General features: G+C 55.9%; 1 protein-coding gene across 1 annotated transcript; it reads right to left on the reverse strand.

Annotated features, from left to right (window-relative positions):
- Positions 1 to 1204: 1204 nt before the first annotated feature.
- Positions 1205 to 13525, reverse strand: AARS2 (alanyl-tRNA synthetase 2, mitochondrial). Its single transcript, XM_031434608.2, has 22 exons — positions 13269 to 13525; positions 12254 to 12445; positions 11556 to 11701; positions 11168 to 11335; positions 10468 to 10612; positions 8242 to 8387; positions 7933 to 8041; positions 7507 to 7545; positions 7292 to 7403; positions 6687 to 6820; positions 6094 to 6238; positions 5673 to 5845; positions 5440 to 5553; positions 5202 to 5342; positions 4422 to 4559; positions 4232 to 4341; positions 3978 to 4086; positions 3579 to 3701; positions 3224 to 3334; positions 2613 to 2696; positions 2385 to 2495; positions 1205 to 1938 (listed from the first exon to the last, which is right to left on the reverse strand). The coding sequence occupies exons 1-22, from the start codon at positions 13509 to 13511 to the stop codon at positions 1774 to 1776; spliced, it is 2958 nt and encodes a 985-aa protein (XP_031290468.2). The 5' UTR covers positions 13512 to 13525; the 3' UTR covers positions 1205 to 1773.
- Between the last annotated feature and the right edge of the window lie 773 nt (positions 13526 to 14298).

Consider the following 14298-nt stretch of genomic DNA (forward strand, 5'->3'; position numbering starts at 1 on the left):
GGAAGATGAGGAGGGCGGAAGGGCACCTGCAGAGTTCCTGAACTCTCCTGAGGCCCCTGGTTGCTCTCAGGCCCTGCGGGGCAGCCGTGGGCTGGAGCATCCCTGCAGAGTCACCTTCCGCTTTTCTCCAGGGTGTCAACAAGGCTGAGGAATGGCACCAGGCAGGAAGGTCACAGGCCTCCACAATGCTCCCTCACGCAGCCCTAAGCCTGATGCCATGTGGGCAGAACTGACCAACTTCGTGGGGGTTGACTAGTAAGAAAAGGAGATTGTCCCTCAGGAGGGGAAAGGCAACCTAGGTGGGTGGGAAGTTTAACATGGAGGCAGAGCTGGTAAGTTAACAACCTAGAATCTCGGTTCTCATCAACAAAACAGGGGTACCCCAACTCCTCACCTTGGTGTCCACAGTAAAGAACAGGGCCCTCAGTGAGCACCACTGAACAGTGGCCGCTGCTGCATTTGCCAAGATCTTGAGGTAAAGTTCTGCGACTCAAGGCTCCAGGCAAGCAGAGGCCAGTAATTTGTGTCCCTTGCAAGCCTTCATCAGTGATTTACCAACAAATCACCTATGCCTCAATTAGAATGAGAAATCACCCAGGAAACGATGCCAGAGGGACCTGCTCTGCTCTAATAATTTTAACTAAATGACCCTGGAACCTCGTAGCCAGGGAGGCTCTGACTTAAGAGACAGGCCCCCTGAGGTCCCTTCCTTCATCTAGTAATGGAGATTTAGGGACAGAGGTGGAGCTCGAGCATCTGGCTTGGTCCCAGGTGGATTCATTTTGGTAGGGAAAGAGGGCTGCCCTCCACCCCTAGGATTTCTCCTGCTCTGAGCTGCTGACTTCAGCTTCAGACTCAGCTCAGGCTTGGGGCAGGTGCTGTGCAAAGCTTGAGGCAGCTCACTCCCTTCTGACCCTGAGACCTGCCTGCTCACTTCTGCCTCAGGGCCTCTGCACTGGTTCTTTCCTCAGATGTCCACATGGCTCACACCCTCCTCTCTGATGCCACCTCTACCCTCCCAATCCCCATTCCTGCTGTCTCCACAGACCTCATCCCTGTCTGACACCCTCTTCTTTCTTTTTACTGCTGTCTCACCACTAAAGGGAGCTCCACAAGGGCAGGAAGTTTTGCTTGGTTCTCGCCACATTCTCAGCAACTGACTGGTACTTGGGCACATTTTATCAACAAATCACTAGGGCCTTCATTAAAACAAGAAGTCACTGTTAATGAAATAAGTGACACCAGAGAGGATCTGCCTGGCTGTCATGACTTTCACATGACAGTTCTGAATCTTGGTGGTTATGGAGGCCTTCGTGGGTGCCCAGAACAGGCTGGCTAAGAGGGCCTGTCTGAGCACTTGTGGTGATGACAGTTCTGATCTGGATGCCAGGGAGCTTTTCAGCTCAGTATGAGAGGTCAGACTGGTGATGGGGGCACCCACAGCAGGTTGCTGGAAGGGGAAAGGCTGCTCCGGAGCTTCCTATCCTCTGTGAAATACTTTTTAATAAACAATCACGCCCAGGATGGCCCAGGTCTTCACATTCTTCTAGAGGGGGTGTGTCTCTGTACCTGCTTCTGCTTTCCTCAGCCCACATCTTCTAGTGTCTGTGCAGGGCTCGGCCCAGGGAGGCTCTCTTTGGCTCAGGTGCTTGGCCTCCAGTCTCTAGTCCTCTGCCTCAGCCTCCAGGGAGGTTCTGCTGGCTCCTTTAAGGCTCTAGACACTTGCATATCTGTTGTCTCTTTAGTCTGTGTGAGTCTCTGGGTAAGCCTGGCTCAGAGCTGGTTGAGGGCATAGGCTCGTGCTGTACTGAGGGCAGCTTCCAGGTCAGCAGTGCTTCCTGTGCCCTGGGCCACCACTCGAGAGCCCCAGGCCTTGCCCCCCATGTGGCTGCACACAGCCAGTGCCCAGGCATCTGCTGTGAAGGCCGGCATGGCATTCTGGAGGCAGAAACAGAAGGAGCAGTGATGTAGAGCAGCCCTGCCTGCCACTATCCACTCCAAGTACCCTTGAGAGTGGAGTCACAGTGGTTAGAACCCCTCCCCAGTCAGGCACACAGCTGGGGGGAATAGGGTGCGGAGACAGGAGAGGGACAGGCTGGGAATGTGTGTGCGGAGGTTGATGAATGGCTACTACTTATTTGCAAGAAATGTGCAGCCTGGAGGTGGGGTGGTGGGAATTAGGGAATCTCATGGTGCATCACTGGTTGGGTGGGAGAGGGGTGGGTTAGGGACAAGGAGATGGCCCTATCCCCACCCTGGGGTATCCTCAGAGGTCACCTCTACCCAGCCATGGCTCCCTCATCTAGGAGGAATAAAAGGCATGGAATCAGAGAGCTGGACCAGGAGATGGGTCGGGTGGGGGGCTGCCCTCTCACTTCCCTCACCTGGGCCACCTGACAGGCACACAGCACCTGCCCCAGAGGCTGGGGGCTGAGCAGTAGCACGGATGTGCTGGGCGCCTGCTTACACAGCTGTCGCACCACCTTCACCAGCACCTGTGCAAGGGAGGGTAGATGGTGACCTCATAGCTCCCCTGACTCCCAGCCAGCCACTTCCCTGTGAGGACTTTCCCCTCCCTAGACCCTGGGGACACTCCCAGTACCAGCACTTACGGAGAGGGACTCGGCGGAAACTGTGTCCACAATCAGGGGCCCCTCTGAGTGCCGCTGTAGCAGCTCCTGGGTTTTCTGTGCAGCCTGTGAGGCAGGAAGGACAGCACAGGGGTCAGGCTGGGAGGCAACTGGCCCCCGTTTCTGAGCTGAGCCCCAGTCCAGAAATCCCCTCCCATTCCCCAGCCCTTCACCCCTGTCCCCCAGCAGAAGTCTTCAGCTTTGAGCAGAGGTGCCAGGGATTCTGCCTAGAATGGCCTCCTTCTTTCGGTTCCCAACTGCGTCCTTCCTCTCCTCCTTCACCTCCTCCCTTTCCTCATAGCTCCAGGCCCCTACAAATAAGTCGCCAAAGGTTCAAGGACTAGGGCTGGAGCAGATGGACGAGAGGAGGTGGAGGTGGGAGGCTTCACAGTCAAGGAGCAACTAGGGCTGAACGGTATGTGTCTGTTGGCTTCCTGCAGGGACAGCCCAAGCCAGACTCAGGTGGTGGGGGAGAGACCCAGTCTGGCAGAGAGAGAAGTTGGGGAATGGCCTGGTGGTGGTGCCTAGCTGGCAGGAGAGGGAGAAGCCCCCCTGGGTGCAGCCCCCCTGGGTGCAGCTGGAACTCCTCTTACCTGCCCCATTTCCAGCTTTCGGATGGCAGTGTTGGCACGCCGCTGTAGCGCCTTCAGTGTGGCCTGAAGTTCCCGCCGCTGCCACTGGGGCATCATGGCAGTGTCCACGGCCTGTGGCCGGAAGCAATGCATCAAACCTTGCCTTCCCTGAGACAGTCTCTGAGGCAGGGACTGGCAGGGCCAGGGAAGAGACCATACCCACCACATCCCACCCTGCAGACAAACAACAAACATGTGGGCCAGCTGGAGTCCAACAGGAATGCTGGGGAGAGAGAGGCAGGGTCCAGGGAGCCATAGGGAAGGGAATAGGGCCAGGAGAGGGCGGGGACAGCTCCATGGTAGGGGTGGCCCTCACGTCAGTGAGTCGTCCCATGTCCTTGGACAACCGCTGTGCCTCTACCACGTCCCGGCTGCCCCGACTTAGCCGCTCTGTGGCTGCTTCTACCTCCTGGGCCAGGCTCTGGCCCACCTCTCGGGCCTGCAGGGAGGGGACAGGACAGTCAGAGCTGCTTGGCTTACTTTCGCTCCCCAAGACAGGGGCTCTCAACCTGTTGCTGGTCAGAGCCAAGTTAGAAACACTGAACAATCAGGACCCATCAAGGCACCAAATAATCACAACAGATGCACTTGCCAGCAGCTGGGATAGCCCTATCTGTGCACAGGTGTGAATGCTGGTTCTGTTGCTGGGCATCCTCCAGCCTGAGAGCATCAGCTGTGTGTCCCCGGCCCCCCATCCACACCCTGGCATGCTGACCTGCTGGGCCTGCTCCCCAGTGACGGCCACCAGACGGGTGGTGCCCTTGGTAAGCTGGCGCTCCCCAATGATGACCAGGTCCCCTATAGCCCCGGTGCGTAGCAGATGCCTGTGGACAGAGGGAGAGAAGAGGAAGTCTGGGTGATGATGGGAGAGAAGAGAGCAGCCTGAGCTCCAAACCAGTAGCTGGTGGCTCCAAAGACCAGGAGAAGATGAGGGCCCAGGCCCTGGGCAGGCAGGCAGGAGTGACTCACGTCCCACAGCACAGCTCCACAGAGGTCTGCAGTGCGGCTTGGGAGGCTGGGTCCAGTGCATGGGCCACAGGCACCCCTACAGACACCACTCGCACAGGGTCGGGGTATACCTGAGGGTGAGAGGGGATGGGTCTTTTAACTGGCCTGTGGGGGACAGGTGATCTCCACCAAGGGGGCTCCCCCAGCTCACCTCATCCAGAGAGCGCAGGCCAGGGACGTGGGCAGTGCGTGCCAGGGCCACCTCCTCCATGTACACTGCCTCATCCTGCCCCACGGCCTCCTGCACAGTGCCCTCTACTGCCTGGAGCTGCTCTGGGGTCAGCGGGGCCTGGTGGGATTGAGGGTAAATAAACAGACCAACAGGGATTCAGCCCCACGCCTGGAAGTGATGCGTGAAGAAACAGTCAATGTTTAGTGAATGAGCCCCAGGTTCTAGAACAGAGGCTAACAGGTGCTCACTAAACATTTGTGGAGCAGACAACTCTTTTCCTTAGGAAGCTGCAGGCCTTTCATTAGACACTGAAAGTTGATGGAGAAACAGAAGGTGGAGGCTCTGTACTCAGGGAGCTTACAATAAGGGGCAGCCCATGGGAGAGAAATACAGGATGGGGGAGACGCAGGAGCAAGGAGCAATCAGTGGAATGGGATCTCGTCAGCGAGTGCCTCCTGGAGGACTTGCACCGGGTATACAAGGAGCAAGGGGCGGCAGAGAAGGGAGAGGGCAGCTCACTTTGAGCAAGAATGGCCTGGGGGACAGCAGGAACAAGGAAGCTAAGTGGCTGAGGTGAAGGAGGGCTCCAGACACTGTCCAGCCTGACCCTTGCTGGTTTGGAAGGAGCCTGATGGGAAGCCACCCGCCCAGGGTCCCCCAGTGACTGAGGGACAGGGAGCCCAGGCCCTCTTACTGGCCAAACTCCCACACCACCAGACTCTTGCCTCAAGCCCATCGCCTCACATGAAGCCTGCTCACCTGCGTGGCCACATCGAAGCGCAGCCGCTCGGGATTGAGATGGGAGCCACGCTGCTCTGTGCCGGGGCCCAGGGCCTGCCGAAGCGCCCAGTTTAGCATGTGGACAGCCGTGTGCTTCTCCATGCAGCTCAGACGCCAGGCCTGAAACACTTTTGTCACCTGGGGTCCTGGGTGCGGGCAGGGGTGAGAGTGTAAAGGAGCTGCAGGGTATCAGGAACAGCAGGGGTGGGGGCCTCACCTCATCCACGTGCAGCTGCACCTGGTCACCGACCTTCAGGCGCTCAGGGGCCACTACCTCATGCAGGATGAAGCCTCCGCAGACCTGGGCCTGGGCCACTGGGAACAGCACGTCCTGGGAAGGGCAGGTCCAAGGCACTGAGTGCTTCTGTACTCTCTCTCCCCTTGGCTCCCTTCTGGCCTGGGTCTGTCTCCTGCAGGAGTTAACCTGTGTTTGGCTTGGGGGGGACTCACCGGCTGCTCCACCCGCACCAGGTAGCCTCGGTCAGAAGCCTGACCTCCCTGTTCAGCGTAGAAGTTGGTTTTGTCCAAGAGGAGGCCACAGCGCTGGCCTTCCCCCACAGAGGCCACGGCCGTTCCATCCTCTGTATACAGCTGGAGCACTTGGGCCTCACAGGTACTGAACTCTGCCAGGGCAAGAATGATGATCAGTGCTAGGTAGGGGTTTGGGACGTGGGATGTGGGTCTGTGCCCTCCTTGAAGCCAACAGACATGTGACTGGGAGAGGGTACTTCCAGCTGGGGGGCACAGTGACCCCTGGTGGCTGCCAGAGGGAAAGCACAGGGCAGGTATTCTGACCTGTGCTCATGCTCCGACCTCCCTCCCAATCACAGTCAGGCAGGCCCTGGCCATCCGCCTCAGTCCAGGCTCTCACCATAACCCCCGCTGGGTCGCAGGGAGTAGCTGTACTTGGGGCTGTCATCAGTTGGGGGCACCCCTCGGCGCTGCAGCTCCCCCAGCGCATGGACGTCAAGCCGCAGTCCCTGCTCGTGAACTGGCTCAGCCTGCTGTGCCCGGCGCTGCAGGACAGGCATGTGTACAAGGGAGGGGTGCAAGGGGAATGCAATGGGACCTGAGTCTCCGCAGAGCCCTGACTGCCTGCAGCTGTGTGGACACTGTGGCCCTCTCTGGAATAAGCCCTCAGGCTTGGCTGGCTGCTAGGGACCCTGGACTGGCTGGTGAACCACCATTGTGCTGGGTCTCAGGACCAGGCCTCCCTCACCCACTGCTGCCCCGATGACCCCCTCTCTCGGACGCTGTGCTGGCCTGTCCCCCTTCTGCCCCTGTTTGGCCCACCATATTAGTGTTCCTCTCCACGGCCTGTGGCTGGGGCCGAGGTAAGGGGACAGATCTACCCCAGCCTCCTGTTTCTCTCAATAGCTGCAGCTCCTCCTGCAGGAACTAAAGGCCAAGGAAGGGATGGCTGTGTCCCAGCAGAACCTCGGGCAGGGGTGCCCCAGCCTGTACCTGGGCCTCCTCCTTGGCCAGCCGTGCCAGCCCGGCAGAGTCCAGCTGTACCCCTTTCTCCTCCAGCATCAGCTCTACCAGGTCCAAGGGGAGCCCCAGGTTCCCAGACAGTGACAAGGACCAGGCCACTTCGGCTTTGAGGAAGGAAGACAAAGGGTGTTGATGGGGGAGGGGGAGGATGGAGAAGGGGGAGAAGTGAGGGAGAAGTGAGGACCAGGGGTTTTCTAACCACACAGATGCCACTGGGTGCCAAGCATAAGTGCCCCCTCCCTACACCAGGCAGGCCCAGGAGAGGGGTCACCTTCAGGCTTTAAGCTCCAAAGCCAGACCTGGGGGTCACCCCGGGTTCTCCCTTGGCATATGTCATTTCAGAGGAGGGAAGAAGCTCATTCTTGGCTTGAAGCCAGCCTTGGAAGGCAGAGACCAGAAGCAGGGCCAGCTGGGCCTTGGGGAAGTGGGGAGAAGCAGGTCTGGGTGTAGGAAAGAATACAGGGAGAGGGATGTGGGGAAAGAGGGTGTGAGGCCCAGGAACTCCCTCCCCACCCCACCCCAGCCCAGGCTCGCCTAAGTGGGGCCCTCACACCTTGGCCAGGTGCCCCACTCACCAGGGAACACATCGGAAGGCCCCAGGCGCCTCAGGGTCCGCTCGATGATCCGCCGACCCCGCTGCAGGGAGGCCAGGAAGGCTGCCTCATCCTCTGACACTAGGTTGGCTATCTGATGGGGACAGGGCAGGATTGGAGCTGGGCCTCCTGAGAGGGAGAGCCTCTCTCCACCATCCTCCCGTCGGCCCTTCCCTCCCCCATCCAAAATCCAGTACCTGGGCTGAGTTCTTCCGCAGTTCCGGATAAGCATCTCCCTGGGGGCAGTGGAAAGGGCTGAGGAGGTGTCAGAGGCAACCAGCCCACTCTGCACCTCACTCGGGGCTTCCCTCGGGACACCTGTCTGGGAGGCTCAGAGGGGCTGATGCGCGCGCGCGCGTGCGTGTGTGTGTGTGTGTGTTAGTGTGTGTGTTAGGGGGTGATGCGGGCAGAAGGGGTCTCGAGGTCAAAGGCTCAGTAGCCTGGGCAAGAAGGCCTCCAGAAGGCTCCCTACTTCTTGTAAGCAATTCTGTTTCTCAGCCTACTGAGGACTCTGAGCTGGACATGTAGGGTGGTGAGCCCAGGCTGGGGAACTGTATGGGCTGAGCAACGGGCTCCCCAAGTGCCCAGAGAAGCCCAGGGGAGCGAGGAAGCTCTACCCTTACCAGTGTCTCCACCACTACAGGCACCAGGCTGCCCAGGAAGCCAGGTGGTGCCTGCAACACCTCTGTAGAGAACCGCACGGCTCGACGGAGGATCCGGCGAAGTACCAGCCTAGAGGGGTTCACAGCCCAGACATGAGCCCCCAGCAGCCCCTGGTCAGCAGGGAGGAGAGTGGGGAGGACGAGGTCCAGAGTGTGTGCTCCCACACCCAAGCCCTCTCCCTTCCCTCTCCTCCTGCCATCTCGACCCACCTCTCCATCTCCCTCTCTCCTCTCCCCTGCAACCCCTCACTGTAGCCCTTTCAGACTCACGGGGCGCCAGACATGCCGGGGGAGACGCCGTCAGCGATGCAGATGCTGAGTGTGCGGATGTGGTCAGCCACCACGCGGTATGCAGTGTCTGTGCGCCCCTCATCTGCTGCCCCAACCCGGCCCAAGTAAGGGGGTGCCCCGCAACCCTGGGAAGCAGGAGAGGAGACAAGGCTGCCGGTCTTGCCTGACTGGCCCAGGCGGGATGCTCTCCACCACCCCTAGAGCATCTGCCCACATCCCTAAAACCGACTGCATCTGGAATGGCCCAGATGGAGAAGCTTCAAAGGTGAGTGGGAGCCAGTCCCTGCCTCAGGGGGCCCACGTTCAGCACTGACAATGACCATGGCTGTGATCATTTACTATTAGAACTGGGTGGGTGCTTGAATGACATGTTGTCTAATCCCTAAAATGTCCTGTTCTGTTACCATCCTGGCTTACAGAGGAAAGCGAGACTCAGAGGCACTAAGTTCCATAAGGGCTCACAAGTCAGGAGCAGATCTGAGATGTGAACCCAGCTGGCCCATCCCACCCCGGTGCTCTCCACCCTGCCACACCCGCCTCTACAGCCTCTGTTCAGACAGGGAGGGAGGGTGGAGGCTGTGGACACATTAAGCTGTGCTCCAAAGCCAGTGCTTGATTCTTCCAGCTCCAAGCCTGTCTCTTCCCCAAGCTCCCCCTCTCAATGAACAGTCCTGCCATTGCTCAAGTCAAAAATTTGGGAGCCAGCCTTGATTTTCTTTCCACTTCTCATCCAATCAGTGGGGCCTTTTGCATCTACTTCCATGAGATCTTTCACACCAATCTACTTTTCTCCACTTCCACTGCTACCAGCCTAAGCCATGTGCTACTGTCTGTTTCCTGGACCATGAGACAGCCTCCCAGCTGGTTTCTCAGCTTCTACTCTTGTCTCCCTCCAGCCCGGCCTCCACACAGCGACAGGAGTGGCCTTTTAAAAGCATCAGTCACATCATGCCCATCCTCCCTTGGAGCCCATCTCACCACAGTTAGAATAAAAGACCCACTTTGCACTTTCAGGCCCCACAAGATGTGACTCCTGCCTTCTTTTCTGTGGTAGATTGTTTGCAAAATTCTTCCCTTTCCTGTGTGCGTACCTTTACAGATGCTTTGCAGTGTGATTTTACACTTGCTTCCCATCAAGGGCTAGAATTTATTTCTCTGTTCCTTGAATCTGGGCTAGCCCTTTGACTTGCTTTGGCCAACAGAATGTGGTGGAAATGACACTGTTGTGAGCCTAGGCCTCAAGAGGCCTTGTGTGTTTCTGCTCTCCTTGGAAGTTTGCCCAGTGTGATGTGAACAGGCCCAAGCTAGCCTGCTGGTTGACAGACATACGACCCGGTCACTCCCATCGCCCCAAACTGACAGCTAGCCAACTCCCAGAAGTAAAGCCACCTAGCATCTGACCACAGATGTACGAGAAAGCTCATACAAGACCAATGACCCTGCTGAGCCCAGCCTACATCACTAGCCCACAGTCTCGTACACTACATAAATGGTTGTTGTTTTGAGCCACAAAGTGTTAGGTGGTATATTATACAGCAAAAGCAAGCCCACATATGCTCCAACTGTATCCCAAGTAATTCTACTTTAGCTGGCTGGCCACCTTTTTGTTTCTTTCCTGTCTCAGGGCCTTGGTACCTACTGGTTCCCCCTGCATGGAATGAGTTTCCTGTGGTTGATTCCCCGTTTCAGGTTTCAGCTCAGAGGTCATCTCCTTGGTGAGCCTTTCCCAAACATGTCATCAAAGATTCCTCTGTACCCCCTCCACCCGCCAGTTACTATCACCCATGCCTACTGCCTAGTCACAATCTGTAAGCTGCTGTCTTGTTCTTTAATACATTAAAACAAAATTATCTATCTCCTAGGCTACAATGTAATTTCCACTATCTCTTTTCTGTTTACTGCTGTATCTCCTGGACCAAGCACAAAAGTTTAACACAAAGTAGGCACTCAACACGTATATTTTGAATAAATGAAGGACGGAAGGAATTAGGATGAATATCAGGTAATAAACATGAGTCTGAAAAAAACCCCCAAAAACAAAAAACATTAATCTGAGCATCATGTTTGACACTCATGTATCCTTGGCTGGTCACTGTCCCCATACGCAGGGATACTCTGAGTTCTCAACAAAGACGGAAAGCAACAGTGGTGAGCACTAGAGACAGCACGTCTGAGGGGCTACTGGAAGGGAAGAGGCAGGCTCACCTGGTGTATGGCGTTGAGCAGTGGGGAAAAGAGGTCGGTGTCATAGGTGGAGTGTTTGCCTTGCAGCACGGCCACCAGCCTTTCCAGGCCCATTCCTGTGTCCACGTGCCGCTGGGGCAGGGGCTGCAGGCTTCCATCTGCTTCTCTAGCCAGGAAAGGTGTGCAAGGTGAGGCCCCACAGGGGATGACAGGTGTGAGGCAGATGCTCCAGTGGAGTTGAGGGATGAGGAGGGGTCCAGGGGAGCCAGCAGTGGGAGGAACCAGAGGGCAGTATCACCCCCATCCCCCCAAAGCAGATGACGATGGCCTTGGGTCCTGTCCTTTCTGATAAAGTGTGATCTCCACCCTCACCCTCTGCTGGGGCCCTTGCCAGGACCCAGAAATCCCCTCTCTGGGACAGAATTCTTTGCCCTTAGAAAGAGACATGTCAAAGCTGGAAGAAAATCTTAGAGATCATCAAGTTCAACTCCATTGTATGAGGAGAGAGCAGAACCCAGAGAGAAGCAGTGACTAGTTTCAACTGTCCTGGGCATAGACAAAGATTAAATCAGTTACTATCCGAAAAGTGTTTAAAAATGTGCCTGCTACAGTGTAAGCACGGTTTAAGTGTTAGTTTTTGTGAGAGATGGATGAAAGTCTCCCAGCTGCCGCCTTTTTCACTCCAGCCAGGGATCTCCCTCCTGCTCCAGCACCCTATTACCTGTTGTGTTGCATGAAGACCAGATTCCAAAGCTCCACTAGCTGGGGGGCTCCCACCCCACCAGCCAGGTCATAGTGGATTTCGGTACAGGGCCCACAAGGACCAGTATCACCCATCTCCCAGAAGTTTTCCTGCGGTCCAAATGAGAGCACGTGGCTGGCGGGCACCCTGGGAAGAAAGCCAGGCAGGTGGTGGGGAGACAGACAAAGGCAGGAGTGGGGACCCTCTCTGCCAGGAGAGCCCCTCCATCAAGCTCAGCTGGAGGAGGAACAGGGCTGACCCCACAGTATCCCCGTGCTATGTGGAGACTCTGAGGACCAGAGCTAGTAGTCTCTATCTTCCAGTTGTCTTGTCCTCCAGGAGTGGACACACAGGGGGGTGGACTCACCCTAAGTTGAGCCAGATGTCCCTGCTCTCCAGGTCTGGACCCAGCCCTGCCTTGGGGTCACCACCAAAGTAGGAGACCCAGAGCCTGTCCTCAGGGATCCCATAGACCTGAGTCAGCAGTTCCCAGGCCATGCTGCAAGCCTCCTCCTGCAGTGGAAACCCAGGGGTGGGAAGAGGAAGATGGGTGAGAAGAAGGCCCCACTGAAGTGCCAGTCAAGCCACGTGAGTTCAGTCCTTGGCTTAAAACAAAAGTATTTCACTGGTTTTGTGCCCACCTTGTTTCTAGAACAAGCCACGACCATTTCTGCTTCTGAGTTTTTTCTTGCATAGAAACCTTCTTCTGTCTTCTGAATCCTACTTTCTTTCAAGTCCCACCTTCTCTATGAAATCCTCTATCCACCCTAGTCTAGGATGATTTTTAAGTCCTGCACTTTAGTACCACTGTCTGACTGTTTATTCATACAATAATTATTGACCAGCCATTAGGTAGGAAGCAGAGTCCTGGCCTTCAAGGAGCCTGTAATCCAATCAGGGAGGCGAGACACATTCCCAGTGTACGTGTTCCTGTGGCACTTTACCTGTGTCTGGTATAAGGCTCTGCCTAAACAGACTCTAGGAGTGAAGACAGGACTAACCTTGACCCCCTTTCTTGGCTGACCACTGATCTTTTCCTAACTCCATGGCTTCCTGGAGACTCACCTTAAAATATTCACCCCCAAAGGCCCAATTGCCGAGCATCTCAAAGAAGGTATGATGGGAAAGGTCTCGGCCCACATCCTCCAGGTCGCTGTGGCGTCCTCCAGCCCTCACACATTTCTGGCTGTTGGCTACACGTCGGAAGCCTGCCATTTCGCTTCGTGGATCCACAGTGCCCAGGAAGATTGGCTTGAACTGGAAACACATGAAGAAGGGGGAAGAGAGATACCTTAGTCCCTCAGCAGAAGGAAAAGGCGGGGAGTGAGGGCAGAGATGGCATTTCAGACTGAAGGCTGAGTGTCCCCTGATAGTACGGTGTAGTCTTGGCCTGGGAGAACCCATCTCTCATGTGTCTGGGCAGAAGAAGGATAAATAAACCATGAAATAGATTCTCTGCTGGTAAAATAGGCAAGGCAAGAGAAAGAGGAATGTGCTGGAAACAGGGCACTGAATGACTGCATCCTCCAACTCAGCTTCTTCAACCACACTCAAGAGCTTCAGGGTACATAACTGAGACCCCAGGGTACTGGGCACCCCTCACAATGTTAGCATTTAATAGGGATCTTGGACAGCCTCTAAGGTTAACCCATTCCCATTTTACAGGTGAAGACAAAGAGGGTAAGTGGTGCTCAAAGTCAAAAGTTCAAAGAACACAGTTTAGCAAACGGTATGCACTCATTAAGCATTTATTTTAATGAATGAGTTATCTTTATTTAAACATGAATGAATATATGAAGAATGAATATATGAAGCCGGATTTCCCCCACCAGTCTGCCCCTATGCGCCGCTACACCCTCCATTCCTGGACCTAAGACTCAATCCCAACTCAGAAATTCCCCGGTCCAGCCCTCCCCAAATCTAACTTGTTCCCCAAACACTTAGCCCAACCATGCAACTCCCTCTTTCCCCCCAAAACTACGAGCTCCGCCCTTCGCTCCTTTTGCCCAATACCGCAGCGCCTTTCTCTCTGGAAAAAAAATCACAAACTCCGCCCGGATCTGCGTGGCTCAGCCCCTACCTGGTTCATGCCCGCGTTGACGAAAAGCAGACTGGGGTCTCCGCGGGGCCGCACCGAAGCGGACGGCACCAGGTGGTGGCCGTGGCGGTCCCGAAAGAAGCTCAGGAAGGCGTCCCGCACTGCCGTGGCCGGGGCTGGAGGGGCCTCGGATGAGAGCGCCCGGCGGCTGGGGCCCCGCCACGGGGGCGACCTTCGAATGGCCCGCCGAAGGCGCCCGGCTGCGGCTGCCAGCGCCGCCGCCATCTTAGCTCGGGGCAGTGACTTCACGGGGCCAAAGGGCACCGCGGGGATAGAAGGTGACGTGAGAAGGACACATGTTTCCTACAGCGGCCCCTGGCGAGGAGGACTCAAAGCAGCCTCTGTCTCCTTTCAGAAGTGACTAGGAAGGAGTTGACCTAGCACAAGCCTCCTGTCACATGGTAGGTCCTTAACTCATTTGGCAGTCAACAGATATTCACTGAGAGCCCACTGTGTCCCAGGCATTGTTTTAGGCGCTTAAGGTACATTAGTAACAAAGTTAATAAAAACCTATGCCCTCCAGAAATCTATATTGGATCAGTAGTTCTTATGTTTATTGATTTTGCAAAGTTACAAATGGAGTTGCAGTGAACAGGCGTGGGTTCAGCTCCGTGTGGTGTATGCGTGTATATGTTTCCCCGTTGACAGAAGGCAGAGATGGCCTAGGGAGGTGATGTCAGCATTCATTCAAGAGTCATTCGGCAAACATTTATTGAATACCCACTACGTGTCAGTCACTCCTCAGTTCTCTTTGCCCTTGGCATTAGAAATGGCCATTTTGTTCTTAGGGACTGAAGCAGGCCCTTTGGAGCAGGAGTTTAGCGGAGACACAGGAGCCAAGCAGCATCTGTTCCATTATTAATTGCTTAATAACATTTGGTCTTTTAATTTGCCTAGGGATTAGAGAGAATCCAGGTTGTCAAGGCAGGATGAAGCTGTTGGCTGATAGCTGCAGAGATTTCTCTCTCTCTCTAAGCCTTCCTGTGCTCTAGGGTTTTGTGTGTTTTGCTCT

The sequence above is a fragment of the Camelus dromedarius genome, chromosome 19 (genome assembly GCF_036321535.1).
Source record: "Camelus dromedarius isolate mCamDro1 chromosome 19, mCamDro1.pat, whole genome shotgun sequence".
NCBI lineage: Eukaryota > Metazoa > Chordata > Mammalia > Artiodactyla > Camelidae > Camelus > Camelus dromedarius.